Source organism: Euprymna scolopes, chromosome 44 (genome assembly GCF_053919585.1).
Source record: "Euprymna scolopes isolate OS-2025 chromosome 44, ASM5391958v1, whole genome shotgun sequence".
In the NCBI taxonomy this organism is placed as follows: domain Eukaryota; kingdom Metazoa; phylum Mollusca; class Cephalopoda; order Sepiida; family Sepiolidae; genus Euprymna; species Euprymna scolopes.
This window is the reverse complement of record NC_136525.1, coordinates 35,330,092-35,350,414: the sequence shown is the minus strand read 5'-3', so window position 1 is coordinate 35,350,414 and position 20,323 is coordinate 35,330,092. Positions and strand designations below refer to the sequence as shown.

At 35.2% G+C, this 20,323-nt stretch overlaps 1 protein-coding gene across 3 annotated transcripts in view; it reads right to left on the bottom strand.

The window, feature by feature from the left end:
- Positions 1-20,323, bottom strand: part of LOC145268784 (uncharacterized) — a 305,082-nt gene that overhangs the window by 41,047 nt on the left and 243,712 nt on the right. For 2 of the 3 annotated variants that reach the window (XM_080124398.1, XM_080124400.1), the window contains exon 2: positions 6,948-7,688. In XM_080124398.1, the coding sequence (XP_079980524.1) occupies positions 6,948-7,688 (741 nt within the window). Of the gene's footprint in view, positions 1-6,947; positions 7,689-11,871; positions 12,358-20,323 lie in introns of those variants that run through there. The other variant, XM_080124399.1, reaches the window with a different exon arrangement.

Sequence of the window (20,323 nt, the reverse complement as noted above, 5' to 3'; positions counted from 1 at the left end):
CCTGTACTTATTAGATCACTAAAGTTAAATGGTATTGAACCTGGTCAGTACTAACTGGAGACCATGTGGGAATGGCAGGTGTTCTTATCTGTGCGTTTATCTCAGCCTTGTTTTTAGTCGTCGTCGATTTACGCCTACCACATGAATCATGCAATACCGACTTTGGAAAGTTATGCTTGTGGATTGCGAAATTCTTCATTAGCAATTACCTATGCAGCCACCCTTTCAAGGTTTATCCATTGTCTCTAAAGTATGAACAGGGGTCATGGTATATGTACATTTGTGACATGAATGAAGTGTATCTTTTTCTCTTCTTTTATCAGCACACGCACGCGCGCGTGCGCACGCGCGTCTGTGTGCACGACATATCATGAAATGAACTCTCATGGAGACAGAATGTTTCAAAACAAAAACTTTTCTGAAGACTTTCACTGATCCTTACAAAACCGATAAACCTCCTTTTTTATTTTTGTTTCTTACTGTCTTTAATTGTTTTCCCTTTTTGTCTTTAACACACACACACATACAAACACACACACACACAATATGAGTATAAACATTGTGTCATATACGTGGATCGTTCCATAAGCAAAGTCTCCTAAAGTTTTTAACTCAAAAAGTTGAAGTGATAAGAAGATGGGAGTGGTACAATTAAAATGAGCGACTTTTTGTGCTCCAGAATTTATTTTTCTACATCGCCTACAATACATTCCCAATGCACTTTGACCAAGAATTCAATGAGGCTTTTGGTACACGTCCATGGTAGAATCTCACACCGTAAATATCTGCAACAGAGAGATGAAACTTTCAGATCATGAATTCATAAGTTCAGACATCATACCAATGAAATTTGCAATCTCCTCTGCTCCATTCATGCGGAAAAACAAAAACAGAAAGCATTACTTTTGAAGCGCCCTTCGCACATAAATTACAAATTTTGAAATATTTAATATATTTTCATATTGAGCTTTACTTTCGCTCTGGAATTTGATTCGCATAAGATCGATCTAAACTATGTGCCTTTCGGGTTAGGGAGCCGGTATCTTCAGACAGCCTTATCTGGTAACACCAAACAAGATTTATAGAGGCATCCTAGGTGCAGAGTTTTGCAGTGAGATGTTTGTTTTTTGGCACTGTCAGTAAAATAGAGAGGAGTGAGGAAATTCCAAAGGTAAGCAGTTCTAGAAAAGAATTTATTAGAGTAGAAAGTTTTCCAGCAGCTGGGAACCTCTATACAAAAGAGTGGATTTTTTTTTTAATTGTCCAGTTGATTGCGGGTATTTACATTGGGAGGACAGAAGTGCACTTTATACCGTGGAGCTGCTTTCCAGCTGATTACAGCATAGTCATTTTCAAGTTCAATGTAAAGAAGTTCTTGTTGAGGCATTCTCTTAAATAATCAAATTCTACACAATTTCCACCAGCACTACGGATCATTATAGCGTTGTTTCACCAGCCACCTGAAACTCATCAACACTTATCCTTGAGTGGCCTTCAGGCCTTGATAAGTGATGACTTCCTTATAAAAACATAAAGTTGTTGCAGCGCATTCTATTGAAGTATTTCTACAGGGTGGAACAATAAAATTGTCGCCATAGAAAAGACGAGATTCCATTTCCGTTTGATAAAAAACAGTTTTCTTGTTTGTTGCAGACCATCTACTAGTTTGCCAGTTGTATACAAATCCTAAGACTTCTATCATGTCTGAAAGTGGCACAATGTTCAATGAGCGAGATCGGAGATGTGCCACTCTGCAACTCATGCTCTCTACTGATCTAAGTTATGACAACAGGACCATTGCCAGCTCCCCCAAAAAGCAAATCTGGATTTCTACGAATAGCAGGATCGTGCCCAGAGTGATGAAAACAGTCTCCAGCCACAGTTATGGTCTTTGGTGTGGTTTCAAGTGAGAGCCACATCTTCCAAGTCAGCTTGAAAGTCAACACCAAAGTGTACCTGGATGTGCTGAAGAGTCTGGTGATCCCCTGGTGCAATCAGGAGATCACTGGCAGACCCTGAGTGTGGCAGCAGGACTCGGCCCGGCCAAAGAGTCCAAAGAGATCCAGGTTTGGCTTCAGAAGGAATTTCTTTTTTTTTTTTTTTACATATGCATCAATATCGGAATCGGAAAAATTTGTGCATATTTTCCGATGCCAACAACGATTCTTTTAATTGTCTTTATTTGACTTGAATCTGTTTAAAGAAGCATCTACCTTTACCGGTAATAATTATAAAATAATAAATATTTATTTGTTTTTAACGATGAGTAAAACCAAAATTGATAGATGATTCCTACAAGTGTATTTTTTTCGTGTGGGAATGTATGTGCACATTAAGCATGTGGTTTGACATTATTCTGAAAAAATGAAGACTTTATTTAAATATTTAGAGATTTATAAGGAATCGGAAATTTACTATGGAATCGGTAATTGTATTGGAAACGTCTCATCACTAGTAAAAATACACTTGTAGAGGATGATTTTAGCTTTACTGGTAGTTTTAAATCAATGAATATTTATCATTACTATCAACAATGGAAGAATATGTTTTTAAGCAAAATCAAATAAAAAAAGATAATTAAAGGACGTTTTTAGCATTATAAAATATGCACAAATTTTTTGGATTCCAATACCCTAAAAGTTCCGATTTTTCTAATTTTTTTGAGTGGAATAATAGAAAAGTAATACTCATATATATATATATATATATATATATATGTGTGTGTGTGTGTGTGTGTGTGTGTGTGTGTGAGTATATGAGTGTTATTTTTATATTATCCCACTAAATTTTTTTATTTTTATAGCAGGAAATAAATCTCCAAAAATGGAAAGTCTCATCAGAAGATCCATTGATCCAGTCCACGGAACCTCCACACACGACGAGGATGATAGTTTATTCTGCTTCTTTACTGCTTCCCAAATTGGCACATTGGATTCGGATCTTCTCATCGCTAATGTGTATTTCCTTCAACCGCCATCGGACGCTCCTTTTAAGGGAGTAGCATGTTGGTCTGGAATAATTGTAGGCGGCTGTGGGAGGAGGGGGAGCGGTCAGATTGTTGAACTGGAGAGAGCGCCTCTTCCTTGTCTGAGATGGAAGTGGCAGTTGCGGCTGCTGCTGCTGCTAGTGCTATTGACGTAAGTTAGAAAGGGAGAGGGAGGAACGGTAGGAGGCTGGATGCCACCAAGTATCAGAAATCGATAAATACTATAACAGGTGATAGGAGTGGGTAGAAAATGAAAAGGACAAGTATCCGATTCATAGGATGTAATATTTACAGGTTGAAGAGAAAGGAGGAGGAGGAGGAGGAGAATACACTTCATTCATGTCACAAATGTACATATATGGGCATATAGTATACATATCAAAATATAGTATCATGTACATATATAGACATATAGTATATAATGTACATATATAGGCGTATAGTATAGTGTGTGTGTGTGTATGTATATATATATATATATATATATATATATATATATATATATATATATATATCTGTAGAAATATATTTTCTTATAATATATACCAATCCTTATTTAAGAAGCAAAATAATGACAAAAAAATATATTTCAAAATTCATTATGTTGACCATCTTATAATTTATTCCTTTAACAGTTGACTTTTACGATTCTTGACAGTATCTGTTTCGTAGCGCAAAATCAATCACTTAATTATTATATCAATCAGTGAATCTATTATGCCCTTAACTCATCAGTAGAAATAGCAACGATCAATCCGTCAAAAGGAAATGAAGTATGATTCGGCATTTGGAATATATTTTTTGTCTTTAATTTTCTCTCTCTCTCTCTCTCTCTCTCATATATATATAAATATATTATATCGGTGCCTCCGATTATCATCAGGAGTGATTGTTGTTGTTATCGTTTTCTTTTCCTTTGAGGCTTGGTGCATTTATAGTTAAAAAAAAATTTTTTTTATCGGTTATAAAGGTGGGCGCGGGATGGTTAGGCACAAATTATTTTTATTTTTAAATAATTCGCCCCTAACCATCCTACACCCACCTTTATAACCAATAATAAAAATATATAAATACACCAAGACTTAAAGGAGAAAAAAAAAAAAAAAAAAAAAAAAAGAAGACCATAACAACAACAATCGGTCGTGATGATAACCGGATGCACCGATATAAAGCGCTTGAGTAGAATATGGCTGACCAGCACTTTTTGGGCGCCATTTTATACAACATGCCAGCTGAAATAAAAAGACCGCTCGAATGGAAAAGGTATCCAGAAAAATCGGAAAAAGAATAACTCTGTCGTGTTCAATCAGACATGCTGGAATAATGACTTGCTGCCAATATATATATATATATATATATATATATATATATATATATATATATATATATATATTATTTCATGTATCCACAAACTGTTATAAGGAGAAATAACATTTTATGTATTGATTTGTAGTATTTACTTCAACAGTGCTCAGTACATGAGTAGAGCTAGGTAGTAAGTTATGAAAATATATTTATGGCAATTAAGCTGCACAGAGACTTCCATGTTTTATCGCCACAGGGAACTGTCAGGATGACATGTATTTTAGCCTGACGATTCCCTATAGAAACCTCTTTGATGATTTTCATTCCAGACCTGAAATTGAAGATTTACATAAAATTTGTTGCTAAGTTTGCTGAAAAAATGGTTGGATCATCCCACCACTCCAGAAAGTTCCTTACTCCTGATGAAATACTCTAGCTCTATAAGAGCCAGATACACACTAAGATGGAGTACTATTGTCACATTTGTGAAGGAGCTGCTCAGGACACACTTTCCTGCCTTGACGGAAAAGATGTTTCTAGTCTTTTTCTACTCTATTGTAATCTCTGGTTTCCTTGTAAAACATTTATGATAAAACTCGTCTGGATTCAACCACTATAATCAGATTACCTTTCTTGCTTTGTGTATCTAAAACCAAACGGAACTTCTCTTAACAAACATCTTTCCAAAAACTATCCATCTGTGTAACACAATATCATGCAGGCTGCTTCCCAGCTGACTACAACATGGTTTGTTTTTTCAAGTCTAATATTAAAAAATTCGGTACTTATACAGTTTAATGACGACATTAAAAAATGGAAATATTGAAAAAATTTTTTTTTGTACGTACCTGTTATAGACTGAAGTTCTTCGAAAAAAATTTCACTTCATTTGATCAAGTAGTTTTTTTTTTACAGCGAAAAACAATTATTTATCACGACGACGTCAACGTGCCCATTTTGGAAATGTACCTAGCAGAATACCTCCATTTTAGGCCAGATTTCGCAATCTAGCCTTTTTTTTTTTCGCCAGAATGAGATGCGCACATCACATCTGCAATTTTTTTCCGTTTTTTATTTTTTTTTATTTTTAAAGCAGAATACTATTGAATATGCCAAGAAATTGAAGAATGCAAAGAACTGAAGAATTTTTTACGCGATTATTTTCGAAACATGCGCAGTAGTGTTTACCGATGTATTGGAAAATTCAAAATGGTGCCCGACACTCTCTTTAACATGGTAAGTTTGGGAAAAGGTGTTATAAATAATAAACTACACAAAATACTATTTAAAAAACACCGAATATATGTCAACTTATGTCACGGTAATATATATTGAGCGAATTTCTAACAGTACTTTGTCTAGTTTATTATTTATAACGTCTTTCCTTAAGTTACTGTGTTAAAGAGAGACTCTGGCGCCATTTTGAATTTTCCAATACATCGGTAAACACTGTATGCTTTTCGAGCTGAATAAACATGTTACATTGAATAAAACCACTAAAAACATATCCATATACAGTAATACAAACCCTAAGTTTTTTTTTTTTAATTCAAAAATTTCGGTTGCATATTTCTAATTTTTCTAATATTTTATTTTTATTTTCTTCTGTTACAAATTAAAAAAAAAAAAAAACACTCCAAAAATGGCATCTGTCTTCAAAAAAAAAAAAAAAAAAAAAAAATTCTCATTCTGGTGGAAAAAAAAAGGGCTAGATTGGCCTAAAATGGAGGTATTCTGCTACGTAGGGCAGTTACCGGCCCTTGGGGAAAGCTACCTGCCCTTGGGGAATTCCTGGGCGCTGCAATAACATTTCCAAAATGGCCACCTTGACGTAGCCGTGATAAATAATTGTTTTTCGCTGTAAAAAAAAAACTACTTGATCAAATGAAGTGAAATTTTTTTTCGAAGAACTTCAGTCTATAACAGGTATGTACAAAAAATTTTTTTTTCAATATTTCCATTTTTTAATGTCGTCATTAAACTGTATAAGTACCAAAAATTCTTGTCAAACTCTTATCTTAAATAATCAATTTTTGCACAATGTCAACCTTCGTTACTAATCCTCATCGTGTTGTCTCACCATCTGCCTGACAATTTCATCAACTTTTGTGCTGTCCACCTTACAGATAACAATGAACCCTTCCACTTATTATAAAAACAGAGAGAGAGAGAATATGTCTTTAAGCATTATGCACACTTGGCAGTCGGACTGATGTATAACCACACTCTTTATCTGTTATATTTTATTTAATGTTCAATATATTTCGTTTCTGCTAAATACTGAGGTATTTTTCCAGACCTTTACCGGCCCACAACACTGGCAACAAAGGATTATTAAGGAACTTGAACTTTTGTTGCCCACAACCTTGAGTAGCCTTTAGGACTTGATAAGCGATTACTCATTAGTAAAAAAAGAAGAAGAATATGTTATCATATTACCAATAACATAATGCAACAATGATAAATGAAAGTTTCTGGATCAGAAAAAAAATTTGATTTGTCAACTAAAATGCTATTAGGGTCTGACTTAAAAAATCTGATAACTCTATATAAAGAGAATGCGTGTGTAGTCAGCTGGAAAGTAGCTTTGTGGTATTGTGTCCTATTGAAAACAAAAGCAATACTACAAGTATAACAGTTATTGTCTCAAACTTACCACTTCAATTTCGGTCGTTTTTGATTTTGCCGTCGTCTCCAGGTCCTTTGCTGTTCCACAACTGTGGCTCCGCCTCAGTGGACGGGGTATCATCCGATGAAAGAAACGGCGTTTGTGATCCTTTTTATCCGTTTTGGAAACAGCCTGTTGCGGACTTTCCGATGAATCCGGGTCATCTGAACACGAGTCGGTAAAGTGGGCGCAGTAGCCTGACCCCGTGCAAGCCGTAATGTTTGAAATAGTTGTGGTAGCCGTGCAAACAGTTTCCCGACAGGAGTGCGGGCGATTTTGTGAGAAATCCTCGTCAAGGACAGAGTCCACGGATATCTCTACAGAATCCTCGTAGTTTGAGCTACGTGTCTTTCGGTCTTTGCTTGTCTTGAGCAATGTTCGTCGTTTGCTTTTTTTGGGCTTTTCACGACACAGACAGCCGTCGGAGCCGAGCTGCGTTTCAAAAGGAGCCACCACTCGGTTACGTAGATTTGGCGGGGAACTGATGTGACACTTTTCACGTAGGTCTGTTGAGAGGCTGTCAGCGGAGTGAAATGTTGAAGTGGAGTGTGACGTCGTGAACTGCTGTTGGTGGTGGTGGTGCGATGACGTCGATGACGACCAGTTGGATGAACTCGCGGTCGTTTTGTTGTCGTATAGTTGAGGATTGGTCAGTTGTTTAATAAAGTATTCTAGATCGTTCTCTGTCCAACCTCGAGAGCCTGTAGAAGAATCCTCTAAGTGCACACCCTGAAAGGAGACAGAAGAATAGGGGTTACTCTGTGGCACATCATAAGGAGACATTTTTATAGGGATCACTACAAACAAGGCGATTTGACTCAGCAACAACTTTTAAGATTATAAAAAAATGTTTTTAAAAAATTACTCTTATATTCACATGTTCTGCCCTACAAACGTAATAAAAAAAAAATAGCAGACACTTGCTAGCACATGTTCCCCTAATTTAAGCCAGTCTAAAATAAGGGGCAGAAACCTGGCACCGAATGGGAGACAGCACAATGAGTTAGACCTCATTTTGAACGGTGCCGACCAATCAAATTACAAGGAACCTGTTATGAGGGGAGGAAGTAAGAAAATTAATAAAAGTACAGCAGTGTTTTTTTTTGGGAAGGAAGCGAGCAGGCAGACGAGAGGACATAGGAGATTCCTGCCGACATAGCAGTGAATTTCGCCTCTCATCAAGAAGAGGTATCTCACTTCTAACACAAAAAAAAAAAAAAAAAAAAAGAAATCGTGATTTCCCATGTTCGACAAAATACAACCAAAGAAGTTCAGAGGTTATATTAACTTCAACGGGAAAATAACGATCAAGATGAGAACAATAGTCAAAAAAACACAAAGAATGCAAATTATTAATCCCCATCTCAAAATTTCAGAAACATTAAACTAAAATTTGTTTTCGTTATATCAAAAACTTTTAATGTGGCCGCATAAATCTTTGCATAAAAATGGTATTAAATCTGTTTAAGGTTGAATTAACTACCGAGAACATATATGGCATTCGGCTAGGGATTTTTATCCTGGCCCCCAACAATGATAAGACCATTCTAGTAATGATCCAGTCCCTGTTGATTTTGTGGTGGGAGTTTAGTTCTGTGCAGTTCTAGGAGGTCCATCCTCCCAGGCTGTGCCTTCTCTCTTTGAGAAGGGGTTATTGGTCCCCCAACAAAAGGAAGTTCGACCCGTAAATTCACCCTTGTCCGTTCGTCTGTTCGCACTTTTCTCAATAACTACACCTTGGAATTTTGGAAATTTTGCACAAACATTAAACATGATATGAGTAAAAAAGTAACAGAATGGATTTTCTGGGAAAACTCCGGTTGCCTCCAGGAGTGCCTTTCGTGTCAAAATGGCTAAAATTGACACTTTTTGCTTATTAAAAAATAATTGATACCTTGGATTTTTATAAAACTTTCTGAAAAGTTGTAACTAACTGATTTCTATATAATTTTGTTTGTTTATACTTCGCGATAACTCTTGAGTGTGCCCCAGGGGCTCTTTTAGGGCTAATAAAAACACTCCATTTTTAGGACTATTTTACCATATTTGTCCAAAATTTTCTGTGTATGTCTATTTAGCAGTTTTGCATGGTGTTGAACTCAAATTTAAATATGTTAAGACCTTGGGGACTTTTGGGGCTAAATGTGGGGGGGGGGGGCAAATGATGGAATTTCCAACCCTGGTGTCTAAGTTCTTGCAGTGGGGGAGAAGTAAACAGCCGATATGGCATAATCACCTTGACACAACAGGTATTGTTAAATTACTGAACTTAAGCAATGTTGAACCTGGTCAGTACTAAATGGGTGACTATTTTAGAACACTAGAGTATGTATTCAAGTAAGCAGGTATGTATAACACCTCAAGGAGATGAATGCCTCTGCCTTGAACAGATTCATGTCACCCTTGAGCAAGGTATAGCACATGTTGATTTCTCTCTGATACTCTCAAGGGTTATCATACAGGTGGGTAGATTGAGTGCTCAGCTGTGGTGAAGTCAATGCATCGTGGAAAGGGGAGATGTTTGTTGAAAAACCAAACCGTCAACCCTGCACGCCAATCTTCTAGTAATAATGTCATGCTTTCATTTTGTCATGAACCAGCACGGAAGTAGTAAGGTGAAGAAAACCGTCACAAGAATTCTCATGTTCATGCACAATCTGATTGAACAAGTATCTCTCTTTTTGACAGAATGGTCATTACTGACCAGCTATGACACTCTCCACGAATAGTCGTCATTGACTCCAGTTCTGCACCATTCTGAGTAACTCAGCCATGCTAATGTCTGTGATGTCATTCACATTGTCTGACATTCTTGCTTTTGGTCTTTCACATCTTCTTTTGCCAGGGGTTATACCAGAGAGTAGATCTTTTGTTACACCGTCTGCTCTGGCCAGATGTCCCAAAAATCGCAATTTCCTGTCATTGATGTTGCAATAATAAAAAAAATAGGAGACAAAAAAAAAAAAACAACAACAAAGGAAACAACTTAAAGCCTCCAGGGAAATAGAAGTGTCATGGGTCACACTCTGGAACCGGCGTTAGGTTTGCTGCCCTTTTTCTGCTTGCTGTCTCCTGAAAGAAATTATTTCAGATAGATGGCGTTCGTTTGATATTTGACTCACGAATTCTGTAGGAAACGAATAAAATAAAACGCCAGTCGTGAATTCTTTTTTTTTTTTTTTAAAGATCAATTATTGAATAAACTTCTGACTACAATGTTTACGTTTTAACACAAAACTCTATTTGTACCTCCATTTTGTTTCATACCAAAAGCATGTCCTGCAACTTATTTTTTGACCTTCAACTTTTCTTTTCTGACAAAATTTAATTCTTCCCGGAAACTGAAGCGTCTGCCTTAGAATAAAATGCATGGTTGGTCACTTTAATCAATTTTCGTAACTTGTCGACTTTCGGGTGCAACTCCAGAGTTCAACCTAATCAAAAAGCATCTATAGAGAAAATTCGGCATTTCTTCGTTATTGTAGCGAAATTCGCAAATCGAACTATTGAATTTCAAATCAATCTAATGTCATCTACTGAACTGTTATGTCACAGTAATGGACACATCAAAAAATTGCGAAAAACGATGAGATAGAAAACTAATTATTAAAGAAAATAGTTTTCAAATAAATTAGCAATTTTAGTTTACATTAGCAGGGGAGGTAATTCATTTTTAAAAACTGTTAAAAACTTGGGCCAATTGTGGAGAAGTTTTTAAAATGGACATGCATACACTGAATCAGCAGGGTATATTTTTTTCAGCTAATAAAAAATTCCAAAGGAAAAAATATACACAAAAACGCAAACTATGAGTTATATGTTATGTTCATTCTGTTATTTGTTACCGGTTTTGATTTTAATGAATCCTTTTTTTAATAACATTACAAACTACGAGTTATTTCCCTTTTGTTTACGTTACATGTCACACCTGACAAAACAAAAATGGCCGAAATCAATTTTCGTTGAATAATGAAAATATGTGTTTTATGTAATATTCCAGAAATATTTAACTAATTGTGACATAACAATTAGACAGATAACATTGCTTATTGTTGAAATTGACAAAAAAAAAAAAAAAGTAAGTAGTTATTGCTTTTCTTAATGAAAACTCATTTTTTCGGCTGTCGGATTTCGCTACAATAATGAAGTACCGAAATTTTTTATACGAACGAAATGCCAGATTCAAAATAAATAAATAAATAACGTAAATTAATCAAGTAGATCAATTTTAGTAATGTAGAAAATATTTTTTACGTGTTTTAGCGATTTTGATAGAAAGTCGTAGCCATTACAAGGCTGTTTTTGATCTCGGTAGTTTCCTTTATTTATTTATTAAATATGGCGGATCAAGATACAACATTATAGTCTACTCATAAAATTTGCTTTTCTTAGTTAAAAAAAACAAAAACAAAAAAAATATACATTTTTATGATATACATACCTGTCACGGAAGGGAAATGTCGTATTACAAAAATCACGTAATTTGATCAAAGAGTTTTATTTTTAACTAAGAAAAACAAATTTTAGGAGAAATCAAAGGATTATTTAGTGTCGCCATCTTGAGAAACAAGGGCAGATAACTCCACGATAATTCAAACTTACGAGATCAATGCTGACGATTTCAAATTAATCCTTTAAAATCATTTAAAAACGCGATTTTCTTAATATAAAAAATTACTTGATAAATTAACGTGATTTTTGGAATAAGTCATTTATGTTACGTGATGGGTACTTACATCATAAAGATTTTTCTGCGTTTTCTTTTTAGGGTGAACTGTGGACTTGCACCAGAAATAGCAATGAACAAATCAGTTGGAATTTCGCTGGAGAGGCGCATCGGGAGATTGGCAGTGGCACTACCACCCCTTCTGAAAGAGGAGGCAATGCCTGCGAAAAGGCACAATTATCTTACCAAAAACAAGACAGATCTACGAAGCAAGAGACAACACAGCGTCATCGAATGATAAGCCTTTGTCGGTGTCGAGCTTGAAGAGTTTGGTAGACAGAAAGCCGAAAGATGGTGATGTCACACAATTAACTATGACAACTACTGCTACAGTAGTTGTCATAGTAGTTGTAATAGTTAAACGATTCCAATGCTTTTCTTATCAATGACGACTGTCTTCTGTTTTTTTGCGGTGTTTTGGCTCGCGTTTCTTCTCTTGTTAGCCCCCCTCCCCACGTCTCTCTCTTTCTCTCGCAGCGTTTGAAAGTCTTTCCACATCTCTTTTTCCCTCTTACAGTATTGTTCGGATTCAAACTTCCTTTAATCTTTTTTCTCCCATATCTCTCCTCTCTCCCATGTATATACAGTAAGTTTTGAAAATATATACGGCAACTAAGCTACACAGAATTTTCCGCACATCATCCAGACTATTGCAATAGCCTGAAGAATCCTTACGAGGATGAAATGCAGAAAATTCTGTGTAGCTTAATTGCCATATATATATTTGCAAAACTTACTACCTAGATCTACTTATCTATGGAGCACTGAAAATATTTACAGAAAATTATTTATATATATATATATATATATATATATATATATATATATATATGATTCGTGCGAAAGAACCTCAGGAGAGCGTTAATTATAAAGAAAATATCAAATTAAGATGTGAACACAGGCTGAAGAGAGTTTGACATAGACGACTAGAAGTTGGCCCCCTTTGTTTGGATTTGAAACCGACGGTATAAATGTTGTTCTGATCTTCTGTAACACATACACACACACACATATATATATATATATATATATATATATATATGTTGGAAAATTAAGTTTTAAATTAACAAAACAAATGAAAAGAATTGCTTTTGGAATCGGAAATTAGGTTTGCTTTTTCTTATTCTTATACCGATTGTAATGCCCCTCCCCCTCAAAAGTTCTCATTTTTCTGTTTCTAGATTCTGATTAATCAGACCAACATTAATTCATATATTACTTTCTTAAATCTCTCTCTGTAGTACGTTCTTCTGGTGCTGCCCCTCGACGAAATTCTATTTGTCATGGAGACGAATATGTTCCCCTGAATTTCAAGTTGGATCAGACACAATGAAACAGTGATATTCGCCTTTATTATGATAGCTCCCCAAATTGAGGATCATCTGTGATAAAATCATGTGGTATCCTGCTCGACAATGTTAATGTTGTTTCTATGGTCTTCTTATTCTCTGCCTTCTCTTCTGGCCATGTCATTGTCTCTCATATTGGTGGTTGTTGAGGAGGCGCACATGCGTCCATATGAATATATAGATACAAAATTAAAATAAAACACAAAAAACACAAACACATTCAGATATATCGGTTGGCTTTAAGGGTCGTGTGCGACGTTATCACAAGACTATTAATCTAAAGAAGCTTGAAGTAATGCAGCAGCCTGCTCTTAGAAAAACAAACCTGTGGACAAGTTCACTTACTTGGGCAGTATTTTGTCAAGGACAGTACACATAGACGATTAAGTTGATTGCAGAACATGCAAGGCTAGTTCTGCCTTTGGACGTCTCAGAACTATATGGGGGCGTAGAGTAATTCAGCTGCAGACCAAACTCCAAGTAAACTGAGCTTTGATTCTTACCATCCTCATGTATGCTTGTGAAACTTGGATTATATATGCCAGAAATGCATGACCTGCCTCCGAAGATTGTTAAAAATCAAGTGGTAAGACAAGATACCAGACATTAAGGTTTTAGCACGGACAAATCTTTCAAGAACAATCTGAAGGTCTCCCTCAACCAGTTCAGTTTGTATTCTAACTTCTGAGAAAAACTAACGCAAGACAAATGCTCCTGGCGTGCCACAACTCACAAAAGGGGCTACAATTGCTGAATCTGCACGCAATGAAGAATACAAGAGAAAACGTGACATTAGAAAAGACAGAGCAATCAACATCTCTGATATAGAATTATCCCACTGGTGTCCAACATACTTCTGGGCATGAATCGGTTCAACAAGCACACTTCAAACCCACAGATCATGATTACGGTCATCTTCGTAAGTGATGGACGAACATCATCATTACAAAAACAACCTCCTGAGGACTAAAGTCCACATCTTTGCTTTATTTTTTTTTGCCGAGGCTATGTTCGTCAATTAGTTGATCAATTCATTTTCCCCACCTGCTGCAAGCTATAACCTACATTCTATTGTCCAACTATTAACTGTGCTCTATTTTGTCATCAACTGTCACAAACCCAAGACTGTCTGCAAACTGTTTCCAGCCAGCGTAAACTTTTGCAAAACTCCCAACACACCTAAAACTAACTCTAAACACATTGATCAGTATTGTTCGCGTTACTGCCACACTTTGATCAACCATCCCATTTTAGCTTTCTTTTGTGCTACTTTGTGAACAACTTCCTCTCCAATGTTCTGCTGATAAACTTATTTTCTCTTTTCTATTATACATTTTACACTTTTTTATTACTTCCTGGAACTTTGGACGTCGATAGTGTCAAACTGATGCCAGTAACGTGTAGAAGGAGAGCAGTTATCCCGGGCATCCAAAGTGTGTGTGGAAGTAGGTCCAATCATATCAAAACTATGTCAAACGTCTGTATGGGGACATATACAGTGAGCAAATGAGAACAAGGAAAGGCGATTCAAGGTAACAACAAGGGGAAAAAACAAGAGGATAGCCGAAACAATGTTGATTAGATATCCTACACACCAAGATCTCATTAGGATTTAATCCTGACCATTTTTTTTTTCTTTTTTATGGAAATCACTCCAGTCAAAGCATGAAGCCACTATATGTAAGGAGTTAACAAGAACGAAAGATGAGTATTACAAGGACAGCTGATGCCTGTTGGCATTAATCTTGAAAAAGACTAAAGCTATAAGTATGAGGAAAACAGGCATCAGAAGGAGAGTTCTGCAAGCCTGTAGGTCAGATTCTATGCTGAACAAGTTTTTTTTATGGAAATCGCTCCAAACAAGGTATGAAGCCACTTGATATAAGGATCTAACAAGAATGAAAAATAATTATCGCAAAGATGGGAGATGCTTATTGGTCAGTCTTGAAAAGACCAAGGCTATAGGTAGGAGAAAAACAGTCAGCAGGAAGATAGTTCCACAAGGCTGGAAAGAAGTTATTGGAATAGGAAGCTGTATTAGAGGGAGGTATCAAAGCAGCAAACTGACGGAAACAACTAAACTAACGAGTCAAACGAGCTGCAATAAAGGAAATAGGGAATAGAAGAGACGATTCTGAAAAACACATGCCATAATATTTTTTAGAGAAAAGACTGAGACTAGCAACATAACGTCTATGAGAGAGAGGATCCAGAGAAGAAGAAAGGGTGGATCCAATCAAGTTAAAGATATGTGCATTCCCATCCATCATTTTGACAGTGTATGGGGGAGGGAGCAACCCAGTGAGGACCTCACATGTAGGAATATTAAAGAAAACAAAAGCGCCCTTTTTTGTGAGAAAAATTGGAAAACAGACTTCAAATTAATTATTCCGATGATTAAAGCCCAGATAACAACGAGGTTTACAAAAAGAAAAATACACCTCAAAAGGATAGATTGAAAGAAAGACTTGATAAAAAGGGGGAGCAAAAAAGGAAAAAAATATTGAAAGACGAAAAAAAAGAAAGAAAACAAAAGAAAAAAGAAAACTAAACTTCGTTCTTTTAAAACCACAAGTAACGTTCTCAATCAGCAATTTTCCTTACTCTATATTTGTTTCTAAAACCAAATGAACTATGCATGAACAGAGCTTTTTTCCTCCAGAACTGCTCATAAGTAGAACACAATACCGCAGAGCTGCTTTCAAACTGACTATAACATTATCGTTTTAAATCCAATGTTAAAAAGTTTGTAATCAATTTCTACCGAATTTCCACCATCATCGATCATCACATGTTGTCTCACCTGACACCTTTTAACGCTTATCCTTGAGTGGCCACTGGGCCTTGATAAGCGGTGACTCTACAAAAATATCCACTGAGGTACGAAAAAGTGGTAAAAATTCAAATAAATGTTATCAAAGGCAAGATAAGTTCCTCTTCTACCTATCTGGAAATGTTTTTAGTGGTTGTACTCATTTTAAAACGTGTATTCAGTATGAAAAAAGCATATAGTGTCGAGCGTTGGGCGAGAACAAGAAAAATGACCGGAAATTGACACCTAAATATTTAAAGGTTTGATAATGATTTAAAAAAAAAAAATTAAAAAAAAAAAAATAGTATTAGAAACCCACCCAATATATGTTACCGTGACAATATATATATCTGACACTATGTTTTTTGAACCGAATAAACTTTTCAAAGTGAGTAAAACCACTATAAAGTTTTCCAGATAGGTAGAAGAGTAACTTATCTAGGATTTAGTTGTTAACTTTTTCGTACCTCTGTGGATTGTAAAACTAACCCCAAAAATGTAATACGGGGAAAAAAAATTCAAGGGCTCCCAAGAAAAAAAACCTGAAGAAACGACCACCTCACTCCTCCCGTCATTCAATTAAATGAATCACGGGTTTTGCATTGAAATTCATGCATCAAATTCTATGCGATTCTGTTAGAATTTTGGTCATAGATGTGTGGGGGTGCAGACAGATAAAGATATGACATGATGAGGGGGTAGACAAAGGTGAATGAATGAATTGTTGGTGGAAGGAAGAGAAATCTCAAACTGGCATAAAAAGATAAAGAATGAATTGAAATGAATGAGGCAATTGTTGGGAAGGGGAGAATGGTGAGAGTGAGAGGTATATAAATAGAAGAAGAAGGAGGAGGATGGTAAAGAGAGGAAGAGAGATACATAAATATACAAAGGGGGAAGGGTGGTAATAAGGAGTAGAGAGAGCGGGATATACATAAATAGACAAAGGAGGAGGATGGTAAGGAGGAGAGAGAGAGAGGGGGGAGGTACATAAACAGACAAAGAGGGAGGATGGTAAAGAGGAATAAAGAGAGAGAGAGAGAGAGAGAGGGAGATACATAGAGAGAAAAGCACATAGAGATTGAACAAAACATTGAGAAAAACAGTCATACAGAGAGAGAGAGAGAGAGAGAGAGAGAGAGAGAGAGAGAGAGAGAGAGAGAGAGAGAGAGAGAGAGAGAGAGAGAAACGGGCAGACAGAGAGAAATATTGATTGCAGGAGACAGGGAGGAGAGAGAGAGAGGGAGAAAAGAGAGAGAGAAAGATAGATAGGCAGAAAGAGACACAAGAGGGAAACAGGTAATGAAAGAGAAAGAGAATGAAGAGAGAAAGAGAGAGAAACGGTCAGACAGAGAGAAATATTGATTGCAGGAGACAGGGACAACAGAGAGAGAGAGAGAGAGAGAGAGAGAGAGAGAGAGAGAGGTAAGAGAGTGAGATAGATAGGCAGAAAGAGACACAAGAGTGAAACAGGTAATGAGTGAGAAAGAGAATGAGGGAACGGAGAGAGAGAGAGAGAGAGAGAAAGAGAGAGAGAGAGAGAGAGAGAGAGAGAGAGAGAGAGATTCCAGTACTTTTTCCGATTCCAATACAATTAATGATTCCGATTCTTTATAAATATCTAAATATTTAATTACAGACTTATTATTCCCCGATTATCGTAAAAAAAAATGTTAAATGTGCAGATATTTTCTCAACCATACAAATACACTTCTGGGGGAAAAGTCTATAAATTGTTTAAAATCAATGAAACTAAATATTGATTTACTTGTCCGTATGTCCAGTGTCAAAAAAAACAACAACAACAAAAAAAAAACATCATTATCGCAAACATTAATTAATGCAAAACAAATTACCTCCCTTTATAGTCGCTCTTTATCAGTTAAAAATCATTAAAACCATGTCCTCTTCAAAAATGTTAAAAAAAAAATGATTGTCTGTTTACTGTTTCAAATTGGCTTTTTTATTTTATAATTTTATTTTATAATTTTATTTTATAATTTAATAATTTTATTTAATAATTTTATTTTATAATTTTATTTTATAATTTTATTTTATAATTTTATTTTATAATTTAAAAAAGTCATGTTGAGAGGAGTTATTTTTTTATTATATTTTCTTTTTAGAATTAAAAAGAATGTACAAGTGAATTGGCATCTGTTCCTTTGTAATTTATATTAAAAAAATATTCAGAAAAAAAACAAAAAACGTGTTTTGTGTTGAATTTTCATCCAAAAAATCCATTTTTTTTTAAAAAATCAATTCCTTTTAGCTTTAATAAGTTAAAAAAAAAGAATTTGCTAAAAAATTGTTTTAAATTCGTCGTTATTTGTTTTATTTTGTTTTTTATTCATTTTATATATATTTTGTTTAAAAAAGTTTTCAACTACCGTGAAATTCGCATGGGTTCAGCTAGTATTTATAATTTCATCATTACTGCCAGTAGCAGAGGATTTTGCTTTAAACGAAATCAAATAAAAAGGACAAAAGAATCGTTTTTGGCATTAGAAAATCAACACATTTATTTTTCACTTCTGATACAGATTTCAATACCTCCAAATTAAAATTTTTTTTTTCCAATTCCCAATTCTGATTAATCGCCCCAACACTAAGAGAGAGAGAGAGAGAGAGAGAGAGAGAGAGAGAGAGAGAGAAATATGCAGAATAAGAGAGGAGAGTGAAACAGACAGACAGAGAGAAAGATATATATATATATATATATATATATATATATATATATATATATATATATATATATATAGAGAGAGAGAGAGAGAGAGAGAGAGAGAGGTGAAACAGGCAGACAGAGAGAAAGATAAAGAAAGTGAGAGAGAGAGATAGACAAAGATAGGCAGAGAGAGAGACAGAAAGAGAGAGAGAGAGAGAGTTAGTGAAAGAGAAAAGGAAAGGAAGAGAAAGAGAGAGTTAGTAGTCACCCCCAGCATTGAATAAATGTATTAAAACGCTCCCATCCTACCATATACTCCTTCCATAAACTATTGCTATTTTTCTTTTTTTTTTGAATTTCTATATATTTTAAATTATAAATTAAATAAAACAAATCGAAATCTCCACATTTTTGCACAGTAAATCATCTTTTAGACATGTTTCATTATACAAGGTGACCCCCCCCCCAAAAAAAAAACCAGAGGACATTCAATTGTTTTTCTGAGCATTTTACAGTCAACAGAGAAAAAAAGGCCAAAGACGCTAATGTTTTTATGTGATGTTTTGAATATAATAAACTAGTTATGATCAAAGTTTCATTTCATTCGGACAAAACACTAAAAAACGGGGCCTAATGAGAGTTGGGGCCCGTTTTTTTGGGGGGGGGGTCACCTTGTATAACAATAAAGTTTAGCCTTTGAAAAAAAAAGAAAGAGAAAGTTTACAAAATGATTGACCAAAACATGACAGACCAACAAACTGATAAAATTCAATTCCAAACATGACAGACCAACAAACTGATAAAATTCAATTCCAAACATGACAGACCAACAAACTGATAGAATTCAATTCCAAACATGACAGACCAACAAACTGATAAAATTCGATTCCAAACATTACAGACCAACAAACTGATAAAATTCGATTCCAAACATGACAGACCAACAAACTGATAAAATTCAATTCCAAACATGACAGACCAACAAACTGATAAAATTCAATTTCAAACATGACAGACCAACAAACTGATAAAATTCAATTCCAAACATGACAGACCAACAAACTGATAAAATTCGATTCCAAACATGACAGACCAACAAACTGATAAAATTCAATTCCAAACATGACAGACCAACAAACTGATAAAATTCAATTCCAAACATGACAGACCAACAAACTGATAAAATTCAATTCCAAACATGACAGACCAACAAACTGATAAAATTCAATTCCAAACATTACAGACCAACAAACTGATAAAATTCGATTCCAAACATGACAGACCAACAAACTGATTAAATTCGATTCCAAACATGACAGACCAACAAACTGATAGAATTCAATTCCAAACATGACAGACCAACAAACTGATAAAATTCAATTCCAAACATTACAGACCAACAAACTGATAGAATTCAATTCCAAACATGACAGACCAACAAACTGATAAAATTCGATTCCAAACATTACAGACCAACAAACTGATAAAATTCGATTCCAAACATGACAGACCAACAAACTGATAAAATTCAATTTCAAACATGACAGACCAACAAACTGATAAAATTCAATTCCAAACATGACAGACCAACAAACTGATAAAATTCAATTCCAAACATGACAGACCAACAAACTGATAAAATTCAATTCCAAACATTACAGACCAACAAACTGATAAAATTCAATTCCAAACATGACAGACCAACAAACTGATAAAATTCGATTCCAAACATTACAGACCAACAAACTGATAAAATTCGATTCCAAACATGACAGACCAACAAACTGATAAAATTCAATTCCAAACATG